This window comes from Paramisgurnus dabryanus, chromosome 14 (genome assembly GCF_030506205.2).
Source record: "Paramisgurnus dabryanus chromosome 14, PD_genome_1.1, whole genome shotgun sequence".
Classification (NCBI taxonomy): Eukaryota; Metazoa; Chordata; class Actinopteri; order Cypriniformes; family Cobitidae; genus Paramisgurnus; species Paramisgurnus dabryanus.
The window spans coordinates 16,890,945-16,901,835 of NC_133350.1; the positions used below are offsets into that span (position 1 = coordinate 16,890,945).

A 10,891-nucleotide genomic window follows, 5' to 3' on the forward strand; every position below is an offset into this window, starting at 1 on the left:
GCCGAGCTATCCCTTTAATAGAATGTACAGTACTTTTGAAAAGTTGAAATGTACTGCGGTCTGACACATTACATCCCAAACTATTTATAATTGTCATGCATGCAGATTATAACCTCATTTAAACCTCATATCTACCCCAAACTTTACATGTAAATGCATATTTCCCTACCTTCCGCCTTCCCAAACGCTAAACGAATGGCTGCAAGGTGCTTACTGTACTATCACAAGTTACAGTTTGAAAATTACATCACACCTGTGATTGTACATGCAGTAGACTTCAAGCTGGCTTGAAGGTTATGTCCTTATTTAAGTTTTGTGCTTGTAGCACACCTCTTTAGCATCTCTCTCTGTGTCTTTCTTTCTCTATTTCCATCCGCTGCACTGTAGCTGCGCCTCACTGCATGGAAACTTTCACCCCCCATTCCTGACAGTCACACACCCACATGCACACAAACACATGCAGCACGGCTGAGAGCGGTGGGTGGAAGGGGAGGAGACTGTGTCTGGTAAGGTTGAGCTGTTTACAGTGTGGGTTTATAAAACAGCAGACGGGGGGGCTGTCCCTACAAAGAGAGGGAGCAGGGAGGAGAAACGACAGACAAGGATAGAGAGAGTGACTGAAAGAGAGAGAGACGTCTGAGAGGGTCTGCATACGGTCTGCACAGGACAGAATGATAAAACAGCAGGCAGGCATTGGAGAGTAAGCTTTTTGTCAGCTGACATCCACTACAGTTGCAACGGCGTACGAGATGCTGATGTGAGAAAAGCAAGATCAACTTTGTATGCGTTGTATCACAAAAGGGCACTTTTTGTCTCTTCTGTAAGTAAATCTTTGTTTGTGTTGTTTTAATATGAACTGTAGTTATAGTGCTGTCTCATATGTAAGGAGTAATGCAGATTTATAATCATAGACTTATTAATATCTATATAAAAGAAAAAATGTTACACTTCAGAAACAGCTGTCTTAAAGGGGTCACAAAACTTTTTAGTGCATTTAACAGATGAATGAGGACGCTTTCTTTCTTTGTTTAAGGAAAAGGGCAGGAATTGATGAGTTGCCGCATCTAAGAGCGTCTAGTCATGGGTGACTGTAGGGAACTTACTGAATAGATTTTAGTGCTGCATCATGGTTCAGCAAAGGAGCCACAAATACTCGTCAGTCATGGACAGCGATTCCACCAGAGAGGCGTTTGCGGGACTGGCAGCAGATGATGACGCTGAGGTGTTTGGCCACGTACCGTCCAACAAAGACCCCAACTGGTGTAAAACCCCTACTGGGCACATAAAGAGGCCAATGAATGCTTTCATGGTTTGGTCTCAGATCGAGAGGCGAAAGATTATGGAACAGTGGCCTGACATGCACAACGCTGAAATTTCCAAGCGTCTCGGAAAACGCTGGAAGATGCTCCCTGATTACGAAAAGATACCTTTCATCAAAGAGGCGGAGAGATTGCGCCTCAAGCACATGGCCGATTATCCTGACTATAAATATCGTCCCAGGAAGAAGAGCAAGGGGTCCACTCCTGTGAAACTTGGGGAGAAGCTTCCTCTCAAATCCAGCAAGTCCTATTCGGGAAGATCTACTAAAGGGCTAAAGATCAAACCTGCTTCTTCCAAGCATAGAATGAACTTCAACAGCAATAAATATAAGAGCTACAGCGAGAGCATAAGCGACGATGACACAGTGGATGTAGACTTGGAAAGTCCAGTGATACTGCAAGAAGATCACAACCAGTCGAGACATTTTGTCCTTCACCAGCAAGCAACCAACTCCTCTGAGGACCAGCAACCAGTTTTTGATCTCAGAGAGAAAGTGCCCATCTCTCAAACCAGCAACATCCAGAGTCTCCCTTCTGATAATGAGTGCCCGACTCCTCCAGAGCCACGGGGGTCGACCTCAGGTAGATCCTCCACACCGACCTCCACCAGCTCCTCTTCTTTGGTGTCCTCTGCCTGTTCAGATGAGGAACTGGAGGAGGAACTCTTGCACATCATATCTAACAGTATTCCTATGGACTGCTCAACTCTGGACAAGGACTTTGAAGCATTTCATGCCAACTCAGGATCCCATTTTGACTTCCCAGATTACTGCACTCCAGAGGTGAACGAGATGATTTCTGGAGACTTGCTCGTACCCAGCATCTCAGACCTAGTGTTCACTTACTGAGGTCAAATGTAATGTGACAGGGCCTGCATAGCTGCCAATTTGAAATATCAGAGGTCCTGAAAATATTTGGTCCATGTCAAACTTGGACGATTCCTTTTTTCCATGTGTTTATTTTTCTCAATGAATTCCATAAGTGCTATTGCTTTTCCGTTCCAAGCATGTCACATCTTGTTGGTTTAGCTAAGAGACACGCAGGCCTCTGCAGAGCTGCTCAGTAAAATGCTCAGTTTATCGATTTCTATGAAGAGACATCCACAGACATCATCCGGGTGTAATTTTCAGTTACATGAAACAAAGTTCTAACAGCTGTCTTGATAAATGTTTTAAAGCTTACATTAATGTCTCTAAGCATCTGATGGGCAGCAATAAAACTTAGATCGGTTCCAGGCGAAGATCTGTATCTATTTAATATCCAGTCATGTAATTTTCATGACAGCTTATAACATTGATTGTGCTGTGTTGCTACCCTTAATCATCTCCAAGAGACGTCAATGAAAGTTTCGAAAATGTGCAGATCCCCTGACAGTATTCTTGCATTAATATAAAAAAAAACTAGATTGGAAAGAATAAAAAGGAAAAGATGAGTGAATTTGTAATGCGTAATAAAATTTGCGTCCTATGTAACGCACACAGCACAGCAACCATAATGCGGGAACCTAGCCGAGAAAATCACTGCAGACATAATTCATATCATATTCTTTAATTAGGTAATAGCACTTTCATCGCCTCACCATTGCCGCAGACCGACGCACATGTGTGATTTAAAGGCAGCTCTGCAATGGCCCTGCGTGCAGGTGCTTGTGTGTATGCAAGTCTGTTGTGCCTGAACTGTTTGAACTGTGGACAGAGGGTTTGGGGTGTGGGGGTTAGGATTGGTTCTTTCAGGAAACTGTGCATCTGTCCATGCAGGCAGCAGCTTTTATGCAGGGGTCGAACCCTGCGTTCACTGAGCGTCTGCTGGGGGTGGGCAGGCGTGGGGGGCCTCCTGCACCGGTTCGCTAAAACACGCTTAATGTCTGCAGCCCGGCTGCAGCTGCCCCGATCGGAGCGAGAAATCTGTGTCTGCCAGCTGGCCCCCATTGACTCTCTCAGGGATTGTTTGTCTAGGTCCTAGTGCCTCCCGTAGGTAATTCATCTGTGATGATCTGTGTGTGTGTGTCTCTCACCCACACTCTCGAAGAAACCATCTGAGGTGACAGATTTCTCATTGGGTTTCCAACAGGATCCATTCCTTTTTCACCAACAAGCTCTTAATAATTTCAGCTCAGTTTGGCACAACAACAGTTAAAAGAAGGGACAACAAACCCTGCAGTTCATATCTTACATAAACTGCTAATCCTCTTCAATTCCTCAAGATTCTGTGGCATGGTGCGCACCATCAGCTGATAGCTGGAGACGTCAGAATGAACCTGCTGGGTGGTTTAACCTCACTGTTTGGACCACTAAATGACTACTTTTGTCACATAGACCACAGTGGCATACATAGTTTTCACCTCGCTGTGTTCCTTACTGTAGAAAAGAGCTGACTGAGATAGTTCCTATCAACTGTATAACCAATATTTTAGAAAGTCCTAGTTTTACCAGCCAGTTTTTAGTACATACTGTAAAGTGACACCACATACTGAGGTACAATCACACACACAAGTTATTCAGGTATCTGTACTTTAACTGAAAGTGAAACATATATAGACAGGAAAGGAAACACGGTCTGTGGTACACGAGGCCTTCTTCATAAAACACAAACATATTTGAGGAATTTGAGCAATTTGTACAAAGAGGAGCAATAGGCCTCAACACATATGTATAGTAATGAAAAATTTAGTGCTTTAAAATGGAAAGCATTTTGATGCTCAAAACCGTAGAAACCTTTTAGAAGGTTCCTGGACATTTTCATTTCTTTAAGACTGGAGCAATGGACAGTATTGATTCATAATACAGTAGTGTTAGTTGTATTATGAAAAGCAAATATCAAGTTTGCATGCTTCATTAATCAGGATAGTGAAAGAAATTTAAAGGCTTGAGCCTACAACAATCATCAGGGAATTTTTCAGGAATGCAATACATTCACTATTGTAATCCAGATCTTGCACACTCTAAATGTGGCAGCATTGTTGAATAAAATGGTCAAAATTTGGTCACAAACTGTCACTTGGGCAGTACCCTTATGTGAACCATTTAGGTACTCTTTAGGACCAATATATACCTCTGAGGTACTAATATGTAGTTTAGGTGCAAAGGTTACCCCAGTAAAAGCTAGGGACCGTTTTTTGACCATATGACAGTGACATTCTGAATTGAATCGCCACACCTGAAGTTCACAACTAGGGACAAGTTCATGCATTAAGACAGGGATGGGGATCTTCGGTCCTGGAGGGCCGGTGTCCTGCAGAGTTTAGCTCCAACTTGCCTCAGCACACCTGCCTAAAAGTTTCTAGTATGCCTAGTAAGACCTTAATTGGCTGCTTCAGGTGTTGGAGCTAAACTCTGCAGGACACCGGCCCTCCAGGACCGAAGTTGCCCATCCCTGCATTAAGACATGAGCCAATCAAATCTTTCGTACACTATGGAAAACTGTAACAGGTTACACACTGAACCAATACAGTACCAGACACCAGCAGTCAAACGGACTCAGGACAAAAACATCAGCCCACTGTGGATCAAGGATGCACTCCATTGTATGTTATTGTAGATGATCTGCAGTACAACTGTATGTAGCATCAAAGGTCAATCTGCAAAGTTGTACCTTTTTAAGTATTAAATATCTTAAAATCCAATATTTCTTTTGGTGCATTTTTCAGCTGTAAATAAAACGTGTATTTAAATGTATTGCACTTGTGCTCTGCCAGCATGTTTTTATTTGCCCATTTGGCAATCACTTTTTTAATTTTTTCTTATGCAGTTCTGATGCTGTCATTTATTGTTTTGAAATTTTTGAAAAAGCACTAGAAAATAGGGTAGACACATCACAGATGGGCTCAGGCAAATTAGTGTCAAAGTGATAAATGCAGAAAGCTGTATATAACTGAAGCGGTGTAAAAATACCCATCTGGTCTGCACCTCCTACTCTGGGCTGGCGATTAATGAATAGCATTCGGTGGGACTGAAAGCCAAGGACAATGCTAATTTCACACAGGCAAGACTCAGCTTTGCTAAACCTGTCATATGTGGAGCATGCGATTTCTCAGAGCTATATATGTCTGTCAGAAACCTGCTGCCAACAGGCTGCCAAAAATCACTCAGAAGCGCCACCAATAAAGTGTTAAAGAGAATCCCTTTCCAATCAGGACTGAAGATTTTGACAGCATTATATCCAAAAGCTGATGGCTTTTCATGCATTTTAAACATGCATCAGTGATGAGCTTCACATTTAAGTCCAGAGCTTATTAATATTCTGAACACTCAGTGGTGTTTCTTTATTTATTACAGTTAAAACAAAGATCTTTTTTTAAATCACATTTGTTTCAAATGTGAAGAGTTAAGATTCTCAGTCACTAGCTAATAAACTCTTCTACATAAAATACAGACTACAAACTATGCCCCCCAATGAGATCTGCCTACATAGTTAGCTGCCTACCACCTACTGAGTGGTTTGAAATGCTTGCGTTTGGCACCAACTACAAACAGCGTTATGCACAGCATAATCAACTCTCAAATGACTTCAGATTTACTGTGGATGCTAGGCTACTGGATACTCCATTAATAAAAATAATCATGTATAGCACACAAACACTGGGAAAATTGAAAGAAATTCTTAAAGGAAAACACCACTATTTTTCAATATTTTACTATGTTCTTACCTCAACTTAGACGAATTAATACATACCAATCTTTTTTCAATGCGAACACTTAATCTTTGTACAGCGCGTTGTGAATGTGTTAGCATTTAGCCTAGCCCCATTCATTCCTTAGGATCCAAACAGGGATGAATTTAGAAGCCACCGAACACTTCCACGTTTTCCCTATTTAATGGCTGGTACATGAGTAGTTACACGAGTAAGTATGGTGGCACAAAAAAACTTGCAGATTTTTAAGCGAATAAAAAATGAGAACTATATTGTATGGCGGAAGAGCACTTATGCTGCATTTACACCAACCGCAGTAGAGGCGTGAAGCGCGAGTGATTTCAATGTTAAGTCAATGTGCAGACATGTTGACGCGCGTCAGGAGGTACCGCGGCGCGGAAGAGGCGTTCGGCGTGGAGCGGAAGACGCGTTTCCGCGAAAGGCGCGAATTGAGCGTTGTGCGCGGTACGCGCAAATGGTGCTTTTGTGCATTTTGCGGATCACGCGAATTTGCAGCTGACGCCGGAGTTGAAAATTTTGAACTTTGGCGGAATTTCGCGCCGCGTTAACCAATCAGGAGCCTGCCTGCTGCTGTGGTGGCAGCCCCGCCCGGAGTCACTCACTCAAGCAGTCACTCGAAGCTATATGACACAAGTTGTTATTTCTATAGAGGAGACAGGAATTAAAAGGACCTCGCTTGGAAGAGTGTCAGTAAGGACTTTGGGTTGTAATACATACTTGACTTTTGAGTCACGTGACGTTTATCTAGCCGTGCCGTTTATTTTCCCCCTATAGTAAGTTTACCCAATACAAACTGGTAACTCTCTTGATAAATGCACAAGTAACAGTCATCTTGCAAACAGACACTCGCACAGCAGTGCTCCTCCCACAAGAAGCGGATTTTGCTTCGGACGCGCGTCAAATGCTTGCTTTTTCCGCGCGTCTACTCCGCTGTACACGCGCGAATGCATCCAAATTGTTCAAGCGGCAAACCACGCGCGGTAGACGCGATTTTGACGCCCAAAACGCGTTTGGTGTAAACTCAGCATTAGTTTGCAGCACTTTGACCTCGGGTGCAGTAATATTGATGGAAGTTTGATTGAGAGAGGGAGGAGTCAGGGGTGATGATGTTACTGCACGCCGAGGTTGTAGTGCTGCAAACTAAGTGTTCTTCCGCCATACAATATAGTTCTCAATTTTATCTGCTTAAAAAAAATCGCCACATTTTATTTTGTGTCAACATACTTACTCGTGTAACTACTCATGTAACAATCTTTAAATAGGGAAAACATGGAAGTGTTTGGTGGCTTCTAAAAATCCCTGTTTGGATCCTAAGAATTGGCACTAGGCTAAATGCTAACACATTCATGACGTGCTGTACAAAGAATAAGTGGATGCATTGAAAAAAGATAGGTATGTATTTATTTGTCTAAGTTAAGGCAAGAACATAGTAAAATACTGAAAAACTGTGGTGTTTTCCTTTAAAAGACATTCTTAAAATGTATTTTAACAGATACTATTAATTTTTTACAAATCAACGTTTCTTTTTTTGTCATATGATTATTTTTACACTATGCTCCCTGAAGTGAATTATGGAATTGCGATCTCCCCAAAGGAAACAGAATGATGCCTTAAAATAAATATCTATGAGGTCAAAATGAAGTGTCTATGAGGCAAGTAAAGATGTCTGGCCATTGAAGCAGTGGTGTAAGTAAATAAATCAATTAATTGAATAAAAAAATGGTTTCTGAATGGTCAAGCCAACAACTGATCCGTGGTTTATGATTCTTGTTAAGCCTGATGTACTTATAATTAAAAGAAAATGATTGTCAGCAGTGGCGCTGTCATGAAGGTATTAAAGTCAACATAATATCTCTGCTTAGGAAACATAATTTCTAATCTCTGTAATAGACTGTGAATCGTTTCCTATGCCATTTGTTTCACCAAACTGCAATAAAACAAGAAGATTTACACTTCTGTAAACACAAGTCATTTTTTTCTGATTTACTATTTTCAACATAAATCATCCTATATAATGTAAAGGAGATTCTTTCGGTAAAAATATAACCTTAATATCTTTAATACAAAGTAAGGCCATGTTAAAGATTGAAATTGAAGTGAAATCAATGATCAAAATCAAACTTTGATGCTCCTAATCTCAAAATTACATTATGGAACTGCAATTGTGTGCAAAAATGCTCATCTGACCTTTAAGACAAGGATATGGGGAAAATTAGCAATGCGTTTCTTATTCTGCAGTTGGTTTCTCTGTGCGTCAAAGCAGGTTACAGAGCAACAATAGAGATGAAGCATCTTGGTGTACATAATGACGTTGGATCTATCGGCGCAGTTAGTTTTTGATGGAGCCATCACTGTTATGACACACTCATCAATAAAGTGCTTTAGTTGACATGTGACCTTTCGGTCTGTCTGTATAAATGTTCGTGGGTGTACAGACAGAGCATTCGAAAAACATACGTAATGTATAAATAAAATTACAAACAGATTTGCACATTAAGCTACTTTTCAGAAAATCAATGATTTATAGTGCAGATTACTTTAAGCATACGTGTTGTCAAGCTTTCCTTATGTAGCTGGCAGTTTTCTAACATACGTTTGACACAGTCCTCTCATGTATGTCTGTTTCACGCTGTGGGTTTCTCCCACTCTGCCTGTGACGTGAGTTTCAGAAAGGATGCAGATGTTCTTGTGGTCAGAGCGCACAGGCATGAAAGGTTGCAGTCGTCCTGTAACTTTACATGCACACACATCTACCCCACATGACATATGACAAGTCTTAAGCGCTACCAACAAACACAACAGCTTTTAGGTTTACATTAAACCATTTGGCAGATGCTTTTTCCAGAGCCACTTCCAGTGCCTTTCAGCATATGTGTTCCCACCGAATCAAACCCATGACCTGGACATCGCAAGCATCACGCTCTACCAGTTAAGCTATGGTGAGCCTCTCCACAGGGACTGAAAGACATAAAGTGTGTTGATTTAAATTCAATTGCAGTAGTTCACACAGCCAGTGTGCTTTGAAGAAATACGTTGGTTTAATGTAACTAAAAACACTATTTCGACAAATCAGTAAATAATGAATACCGTGAACACTCCCCCATCTACCACTTGCAGGACAAACAGATAGCTCCTCCCCAAAGTCACTCATTGGCTGTGCCAATTTTGCAGTGTTAGGCTGGTCATGTTTCTCAAACATACAGAGCAATGCTATAGACGGTTTCAGCAGCAACAACATAAACAATCGGCTTTTGCGGACTGAACGCAACTTCCGAAAGACTTCCACATAAAAATCAATAACAACAGAGTTCTTTTACAGTCGTTTATTTAACGCGTATCAACTATTAAACTGAGCTAACATTACTGTGTAAAATGAATGTATACAATGTAAGCTACAGGTCCTTTCATTCTTGAATGGCTTCCAAACCTCTCTGCACATTTGTGATCCATGCTCGTCATCTGCCCTCATCTTTAGCAAACCAAAAATTTTATTTTCGACAAGGTACAGTATTTGTTTCAGAGATTAGCTTAGACAAATAAATAAATTCAGACTGGAGAAAGTATTTAAACCTCTAAAACCATACACATTTTTCCTTTAACTCTTTCCCCGCCATTGACGAGTTATCTCGTCAATTAAGAAAAAATATTTGCAAACAAATGTATTCCTAATGAGGTGATATGTTAATCTGTAATACTGCAATACTGCTTACCCAATTTATATAAAAAAAATAATAATAAAAACATATTTACTAATTTTAAACTCTGTGTATGTTTTGATATTCATTCTGAATCTGATCTCTAACAAAATTCCTTCACAATAATGAATATTTTTTTTTTTGTTGAAAAATACCAATATTTAAGAATTTATAAGCAAAGAAAAAACGTATTTTTCCTGTTTTGTTTATTTATTGTTTGTTTGAAAGCAGAGGGTCTGTTCTTTCATTTGATATATTTTATATATTTTTAAAATGGTGGTGGCAGGCAACTTTTTAAAAAATGGCTGGCGAAGAATGAGTTAAGTGAATTTGTGACAGCTTTTTGGATCACGAAACACCTCTATATGACAGTGACATTTCAAGTTAATTTTAAAAGCATGCCTTCTTTTTAAGTAAGTGCCGTAAGAAGCAGACCTGTGCAGTTATAATGTTCCCGTTGTTCAATGTGTGTGTAGCTCAATTGGTGACGTCTGGCACTAGCAATATCAAAATCATGGGTTTGATTTCCTGTCAGAACACTAACTTTTACAATGTAAAACTGAAATGAACTTTCTTACTTAAATGTATGTGTCACTTTGGATAAAAGCATTTAAAAGTGCGTAAATTCAAACGAAAGATAATAAACATAATGCTGTCCGTCATACACTGAGTTATTTTCAAATCAGCGTTGGGTTTAAAAAGGGCCAAACCCAACCCGTTGGATTGTATACTGTAAAAAATTGGATCAACTTCAATTGGTAACATTTAATAAAAAAAATCTACATAAAATTTCACGTAAAAACGAAATTTTTTAAGTTAATCCAACTTATAACTTTTTACAGTGTAATTTAACATATGCCAGGTTGTTTCAACCCAAAATGCTGGTTTGTTTTAACCCATTATTGGCTCAAATATAAAAAAAATCAGAGGTTAATTTACCCATCAGCTGGCTTCGTCTCTTTTTTTGACCCAACATTGGGCCATTTCACACAATACGTGGCAAAATTGCTGCGCGGCTACCGTTTTTCTCGTGTAGTGGAAGAGTTTCGTGCAGCATTTAGTGCCAATATGTTTATCCTTAACAGTGCCCCCCGTGAAGAGCTGTATCCACTGAAGGTGCAGGATTTTGGGTGCACGAGCAAGGCATGCGGACCGACTCCAGTTATGCCGCTTTCCGCACGTCTTCTATTGACAATGAACTTGACACTCGTGGTTGCCGCGGTGAC

General features: G+C 40.4%; 1 protein-coding gene across 1 annotated transcript; it reads left to right on the plus strand.

Moving 5' to 3' along the window:
- Positions 1-428: 428 nt before the first annotated feature.
- sox12 (SRY-box transcription factor 12) lies at positions 429-5,927 on the plus strand. Its single transcript, XM_065241324.2, has 2 exons — positions 429-820; positions 1,034-5,927. The coding sequence occupies exon 2, from the start codon at positions 1,127-1,129 to the stop codon at positions 2,165-2,167; it is 1,041 nt and encodes a 346-aa protein (XP_065097396.1). The 5' UTR covers positions 429-820; positions 1,034-1,126; the 3' UTR covers positions 2,168-5,927.
- Positions 5,928-10,891: the final 4,964 nt, after the last annotated feature.

What these genes read in the sequence shown, in the direction of transcription:
- sox12 (XM_065241324.2), top strand. Translation starts at nt 1,127, where the DNA reads ATGGTTCAGCAAAGGAGCCACAAATACTCGTCAGTCATGGACAGCGAT.